This window comes from Zingiber officinale, chromosome 1A, assembly GCF_018446385.1.
Source record: "Zingiber officinale cultivar Zhangliang chromosome 1A, Zo_v1.1, whole genome shotgun sequence".
NCBI lineage: Eukaryota > Viridiplantae > Streptophyta > Magnoliopsida > Zingiberales > Zingiberaceae > Zingiber > Zingiber officinale.
The window spans coordinates 44,010,252-44,018,145 of NC_055987.1; the positions used below are offsets into that span (position 1 = coordinate 44,010,252).

The 7,894-nt window shown below is 44.1% G+C and overlaps 1 protein-coding gene across 1 annotated transcript; it reads right to left on the reverse strand.

The window, feature by feature from the left end:
- Nucleotides 1-1,497: 1,497 nt before the first annotated feature.
- Nucleotides 1,498-2,928, reverse strand: LOC121997733 (protein TRACHEARY ELEMENT DIFFERENTIATION-RELATED 7A-like). The gene is made up of 2 exons (XM_042552336.1): nt 2,494-2,928; nt 1,498-1,680 (listed from the first exon to the last, which is right to left on the reverse strand). Exons 1-2 carry the CDS (start codon nt 2,926-2,928, stop codon nt 1,498-1,500), a joined length of 618 nt encoding a protein of 205 aa, XP_042408270.1.
- Between the last annotated feature and the right edge of the window lie 4,966 nt (nt 2,929-7,894).

Below are 7,894 nucleotides of genomic sequence, written 5' to 3' on the forward strand. Positions count from 1 at the left end.
CTTATCTAGATACTCTAGAAAGATGCGGTTCATCAAATCCATAAACACCGCTGAGCATTGGTAAGCCCAAATGGAATTACCAAGAACTCATAATGTTCGTATCTGGTGCGGAATGTTGTCTTCTGAATATCAGAATCTTTGACTCTCAACTGATGATATCCGGACCGCAAATCAATCTTAGAATATACTGATGTACCTCTGTGCTGATCAAACAAATCTTCAATTCGTGGTAAGGGATACTTATTTCTGATGGTCACAGCATTCAACTATCTATAATCGATGCACAACCTCAGAGTACCATCCTTTTTCTTGACAAACAATACCGGAGAATCCCACGAAGATACACTAGGGTGAATAAACCCCTGTCCAATAACTCCTGGAGTTGGACCTTTAGCTCGTCCAACTCTTTCGGCGCCATACGGTAAGGTGCTTTCGATGCTGGCGTGGTCCCCGGAGTTAGTTCAATAGCAAACTCCACTTGCCTTCTGGGAGGCAAGCCTGGTAGCTCATCTGGAAATACATCCGGATACTCTCAAACCACTGGAATGTCTGAGAGCTGAGATTTACTGCTATCATCAGTATTAATTAACGACAATAGAAATCCCTGACAACCATATGATAACAACCTCTGAGCCTGAATCGTAGAAATGGTAGATATACCATCATCCTTGATGCTAGTGAAATCCTACAAGGGTTGGTTTGGAGGTCGGAATGTGACCACCTTTGTCTGGCAATTAACCGTGGCATGGTATGCTGATAGTCAATCCATGTCAAGGATAATGTCGAACTCGACCATTTCCAGTACCAATAAATTTACAGTGAGTATATGGTTGTCGAAGTCCAATGGGCATTCTCTGACCTCCTGAGTGACGTCCAATGTATCACCAGATGGTAGGGAGACGGTTAGTCAGTGCGGCCTAAGAACATGTAGTCTATCAATCCCCCTCATGAATATTCAAGAATAAAGGAATACGAACTACCAGTGTCAATCAACATATCAGCAGAAAATGCATAAATTAAAATCGTGCCGCGAAAAATGGATCCATCGGCCAGCTGTACATCCTCTCTGGTAACCGCGTGAATTCGTCGAGTCTCTGGCAGGGGTGGAGGAGGTAGCACTGCCAAAGGTTGTTGTGACTGAGCTGGAGTCTGAGCCTGCCACTGAGGTGGTTCTAGATACTAAGCCAGAACTGGATATGAGGGTTGCAGCTGATACTGGACCGGTGGCTGGGGTTGTGACTGGTGCTGAGCTAGTGACTGTGGATGCAGCTGATACTAAACTAGGGGTTGAGGCTACAACTGGTACTAGACTAGTGGTTGGGGCTACAGCCGATACTAAGGTCCTGAAATAGAACCCTGCGATACCATGTGAGCACTAGAATGCTCCTGTCTGTGCATGCTATATGTAGCTACTATCGGAGGGGCTATCCTCTGTGGACAATGCGAAGATTGGGATTTCTGCCCCCCCCCCCCTCGCTAAGTCCCTGTTTGATAGAACTATCCTCCCTGAACAGAAACCCCAAAAGCCACATGTTGAGCCTTCAGTGAGCAATCCTGGCTCATGTGCCCAGGCAGTTTACAATAATAGCAAACTGACTGTCCCATGGAGTAGGCTAATGTGATGTGATCTCTGGATCCACATCGGCTGCAGTGCATGTCACTGGAGGATTGTTTCCAGTTCTGCTAAGAAGATCGAAAACGTTCTGAGGAAGTCCGCTTTGATTTCTGAGACCGGCCAGATGCCCCAGAAGTAGCCTGACCCGACTGACTGTGACCACTCTGCTGTTGTCCAGTAGCCTGTGGCTGATGGGTCTGTCCTAAAGTCCAATCTGTCTACTTCCTTTTCTTGTCCGCATTTGCTCTCTGCTGAGCCACCTCAATCATAAGGGCTCTATCCAATGCTTCTATATAAGATGAATTGCCAAAACCTGTAATCTTTATTTGAAGATGTCCATCCAGTCCTTGGACAAACTAAAGCATACGAGACCTGTCCTCAGCAACTAACTCTGGATAAAATCCAGCCAACCAATTAAATTCGGCATTGTATTCTATCACTGTGTGGTTGTTCTGCCGAAGACTCAAAAAATCCTATCAGTGTGTCATCTAATATGACCGTGGAAAGTACTAGCTCTCGAAAGCCTCTCTAAATTTTGCCCAAATGATGTGTTGCTTGCCTATAATCGAGCGTTGTGTATCCCACTAGATGTCGGCCTCGTCTCGTAAATGGTAAGCAGCCAGCTCTGCCTTCTCCCACTCAGAGCAAGCCATATAGAAGAAAGTCTGCTCCAAGGTCTCTATCCAAGACTGATCCACACTTGGATCAGTCTCTCCGTGAAATAGCGTGAATATGCTCTTTATCGACTTTGCCAAAGTTGGGATCCGAGCTCGTGCAGCAACCATATCAGTAGGGTGAGTAGGGATCACCGTGGGAACTGGCGGAACCACTAGAGTTGGTATTACAAGTGGTACCGCTAGATAGGCCGGGAGAGGTACCCCTGGTGCTGCTGCATAAGCCAGGGCAAGTACCGTTGGTGGCACTGCAGGGTCAATATGTGCAGGAGCGGCTGGAGGTACAGTAGGTGGTGGTACCGAACAAGGACCAACTAGTACTGTTAGTGCGAGTGCCGAGTATATAGTAGGCCCAGGTGTAACTGGTGCTGCTGGTGCTAGATACGTCGTAGAAGGCATAGGTGGTGGTGGTGTCGGGTACGTAGTAGCAGGCACTGCTGGTGGAGGGGCCGAGTATGTTGCAGATAGTACTGGTGGTGGTACAGTGGATACTGTAGGTGAGGGTAACTCTGGAGAAAGAACTGTCGGGATCTGAGAGCCTGACGCACCCGCAGTACCATGAGGAGTCTGTCCCTGACTGACAGGCTCAATCCCAGCAGACCTCTCTGGCAACTCTATCGCCAAAGATTCCAACACCATCTTGCGTGGTCATCCTACACCACATCTCGGCATGGGAGCACGTGTACCTCGCCTCATATCTGTTTAAATTTATTACCCTGGTATTAATACAAGTACTAAAATTAAAAATAATCATCATACCTATTTATCATATGGAGATGTTCCGTCGTTGCCAAATCCACAAATATAACCTTGTCTAAAAAAAATACCTCGGAATTCCAAAACATAAAAATAGACGGGAATCCGCATAAATCCGAAAATACCCAGATTAACTCACAAAATCGGGCTCTGATACCAAATAAATTGTCACGCCCCAAGTAGTCCCTGCCAGAAGAAATTTCGACAGCATTTCCCCTGTACCAATGACAATCTGAGACATTACTACAAGCCCTCCGGGCCACACTAACCTCAGTCAACACGATCGGAACAATAACAATAAAAATACTAAACAAACCACGCAGTTTATATGAAAACAGCCTCCGAATGTCACCACAATACAAAAGAAAGCAAAAATAATATCTAAACTTACCTATTCTATCGATCGGTAGGCACGTAGCAAAACATAACAAATCCAAATCCACCAAGCAAGCAAAAACCCAACCAGTACAATACTTAAAGACAAACCACATAAAATTCAGAGTGCAAAACCATACAAGTCTAAAACATGGCTCTAAGCAAATAAACGGAAACCAAAAGACCAAAGTGAAAAATTCTTGTGGCACGAGGACTAGCAACTGGAACCTCCTGACGACTTCAAACTAAAAAAAGAATAATCAACGGGTGAGTTCAAGAACTCAGCAGATACTAAATAGACATGCATAATAAGATATAACCAATAGTAATAATTATGCGACATAGTTTTTTTAACAATAAAAGGAAATGCAAACTAAAAAGGATGAAGAAAACTGTACTCGGCAGGACCTCCTATCTGAATATAAGGGTCATCAGACCAGATACAAATGTTACCTGTATGCATGTCAAACATATGCAACCCAAACAAATGCAGTAATCACAAACAATAAATGCAATCCATGCATATGATGCAAAAATGACATGTGTCACCCCTAACGCGAGTCAGCCATCTCACACGCGATGGTGAGACTGAGTGGGTAGGGCTAAGACAACTGTGCACTCTGTCATCACTGCTCCTGAGTGACCGAGTGGATAGGATGTGTTGGAGTACATCTATGCTCCTACCCTAAATAGAGTGGGGGAGCTCAATGCTCTCGTCTCCCTGTATCATAGTCAAGGGGAGGGATCCCTACCCGCTACACGTTGCAGTCATCGCTACCCATGAGCGGACCAGCGGAGCCCTAACGGAGCAAACTGCACACACCCTGTCTGATGTACCACAACATATGAGTGGTTGTGTGTGTAGATCATGTAACTGGTGATGCGCTCAACAATAATGGAGTCAACCATCGCCAGCATACAATCATGCAAGATGGTGCATGACATTAAACATGTAAATAGTGACAGTATACACCTCCATATAAAATGCACTAAAAGGAAATAAATCAAATGATGGTCTAGGTATCAAAACATAAGTATATAAATCAGATATGACGAACAATAAGAATACTACATAGTAGGCAATGTAAGTCACTATTTCTATGAACAGGGATACACATGGCGGCAAACAAAGAAAATATAAGTAGGAATATAGGCAAACAACATGAACCAGATAGTGGCATATCAAATCAGATGCAAACATAATCATTACGATTAGAAATAAACTATTATGCATATCTAAAATGATTATATCAAGAGATAAGTTAGAAGTACCCGCCTTAAAAGAATATCAGGTCAAACAGAAATCCTACGTCGTGATGTCGTCTCAATCAAAGTCCTGCATCAAAGTATTTTATTTAGCTAAGTCCCTATAAATTAAATTGCTAAATAAAATCCCCCACACTAGTTAGGGAAACCCTAAACAAAATAATTAACCTAATTTAGTAATCCAATTAGGTTTAACTAAATCCACAATTCCTTCACTTCAATCCCATTCTCATTCCACTATATGAAAATCAATATTTCATTAAACACACCTAATCTAGTACAGAATTGGTTCCAACAAATCCATTCAACTACTACCACAGTTAATTCAACAATTAAGCATTCAAAGATCTATAAATTTCTCAATGCTAATACCCTCACCTCTTCCTCTTTAGTAGCTAGCTAGTGTCCGGGATCGGCAGAGCCAACAACAAGCTACTGACATTGTGGTGACGCTGTGGTAGCCAGAACCGGACCAGGTCACTACCAATCAATCAACACGACTAATGTATCAACTGCCCAAATCTAATACCATATTTAAATCGCTTACCTGAGGGAACCGAGACAAAAAAGAAGAACCGGTGAAACCAAGCTAGGGTAGAGGGCCAAGGTAACTCGACATCGGCGATCAAGCTCGTAACTGTTGGCGTTAGAGCTCTATAGTCGGCGGCGCTGAAGATGGGTGGCACCAGGAACTAGGGCACGAGGTGGAATGGATCGAGCTATGGCTGCTCCTACTCGGCCGACGAATAGAGAATCAAGATCGTGCAATGGCGTCGAAGCTCTCACTCAAGTCCGGAGAAGGGATAGGGCTGTCGGCGCTAGGGCAGAGAGAAGGGAGAGGGCAATCGGCTTGGGGAAGAGGCGAAGGCGTCGACGCTAGGGCAGAGGAGGAGAAGCGGCTTCGGTGTCAGGTTGGTATGGTGGTGGCGAGCTCGGGAGAGAAGAGGAGATCGGTCGACGATGAGATGGTCGGGCGTTGCTCAGAGAAGAGGAGAAGACGGCGGTGGCTTGGCGTCGCGAGAGGAGAAGTCGGCGGCGCTCAAGTGGATGAGAGGAAGAGGGGAAGAAATCGACGTGAGGATGGGTTAGGGCATGGGATCGGGAGAAAACGGAGAGGAGATAAGGAAAATAAAATTAAAAAAAAATTAATTACCTTAGGTATCTTTAATTAAACCTAAGGTTAACTTCTCAATCAACTCCCACTGTTGGGTATTCCAAACAGGTTTTCCCTTGGCCCAATCATTGATCCCCTTTATCTCGTCATACGAGTTCCGAAAAATTCCCCGAAAATTTCTACAAATTCCTAAAAATTCCAATAAGGTTATTTGCCTATTCAACCTTATTATTAAATCTTTGTTTGGGGTACTGTATTTTACAGGTTATCTTCCCTTAGGGTTTTCTACCTTCCTAACCGTAGCTAGGACTTTTGCCTAAGTACACTTAGGACTTTCCTACAAGCTCATTCAACTTGTTAGATAACAAAACAACTTAACTTTGGACCCTTTGACATAATCAAAACACAGGTTCGACTGTCAGATGCTTCCTGCACCAACACTCAGTCGCCTCTTCCGGCGGTTCAGTTGGAACCCCAAGGTGTTTTGATATGATCAAACAAGTTAAGTTAGGTCCTGTTTTGTTTTACCCTTGTGTCTAAGTGTGCAGGAGCTTAGGAACACAAGAAGTCGAGCGGAAGATGCGGCTAGCGAGAAGGACGACACGGGGAGAGAGTCGACGGGCTCGGTGCATCCGAGGGACGAGATGACCACAGAAGAGTACACCGGTGGATGAGAAGAACGTACATGACGTTCGAGGGACGAGAAACCAGGGAGGAAGGATTCTCGAGGTGAAGGCCGAAAGTTGGGTTCGGGTGAGCCCTATTCCGGATGGCCAAGATCACCCAAGCTAGCGGAGCCGGAGCGGAAGACCCGAACCAGAAAGTCAACTGGGTTGACTTAGTGGTCCAGGCGCCCGGAACCATTCCGAGCACCCAGAGTTAGCTTTTTGACCAAGATCGCGTCAATCGCGATCTGAACGTTGGGGGACAAAGTTTTATCCCCCTAGGGCGCCTGGAACTCCTTCGGGGCGCCCCGACCAAGGCTATAAATATAGTCTTAGTCCAGAAGCTTTTCATTAAACACAATCAACTCACTTGTAATCTATTTCTCTGTGCTTTACTTTTCTTCTGTGCTGTTAACGTTGTAAAAGGCTACTCTGCCCAAAGGAGATCTTCAGATAGTGCGTCTAATTCTCCTTGGATTAGCAATCTTCTAATTGCAAACCAAGTAACTTCTCTGTGTTCATTCTCTTTATTAGTCTCTGTCTTTTTAATTACAAGTGTTCTATATTTAGTTGAAAATCCTAGAAAGGTCGAATTTATTTTTTCAGGGTAATTCACCCCTCCCCTCTTGTCAGCCTCCAAAGAAATCAATAAGTGGTATCAGAGCAAGAACGCTTCAGAAGGACTAACCGCCGACCGAAGCAAGCAACCAATTGTAACGACCACCCTTCTTACTACTACTCTCTAAGGGCGACCGTTACCTAACTCCTACTCTACTTACTAGGGTCACTTATGCTATTATTAGCGACACTTAGATTTATCACGGTTCAGAGAAATTCCTACCGAAAAATTTCGGCAGAGTCTCCCCTGTACCGGTGACCAAATCTATAATACACAAGATATATACACAGCCACATGCGGCTGGATCACAATTTATTCACAACCACGCAGTAATAAATCATATCATAATCCAAAAACTAATCTAGCAACATGAACTAAACTCAATCTCCCAGAATGAAGCATAATAAGCTACAATGCACATCAAACTCAATCATAACTCATAATTTCATAACAGAAATACGGAAAATGAACTAGACATAAACTCTAAATAAATAAGTCTTGCTAGTCCCCTCTGGACCTCTCCATAGTTCAGTCACCACACACATCCCTCATCACCACCACCCTGTCGCCTCCCTTCATATCTTAGCTTTTCCTGTATCTGCGGTAGGAGGAAAAAGAAAAGATCTATAAGTGAAAACGCTTAGTAAGTACTAATCTATCTCACAAAACTCGAAGTGCATAAAAGCAATGCAATAATACTGAAACTGAAATGCTAAAGCAAAGCTGCATGTACTCATGGTATACAGAAATAAAACTGAATACTAAACATGCTCACTAACTGACAGGAAAGTAATGAAACAACTACTGTAA

Coding starts and splice junctions, on each gene's coding strand:
- LOC121997733 (XM_042552336.1), bottom strand. CDS start 2,928: ATGGTGTTGGAATCTTTGGCGATAGAGTTGCCAGAGAGGTCTGCTGGG. Junction 1,681..2,493: donor CTTATGCAGCAGCACCAGGG/GTACCTCTCCCG, acceptor TCTTCTTAGCAG/AACTGGAAACAATCCTCCAG.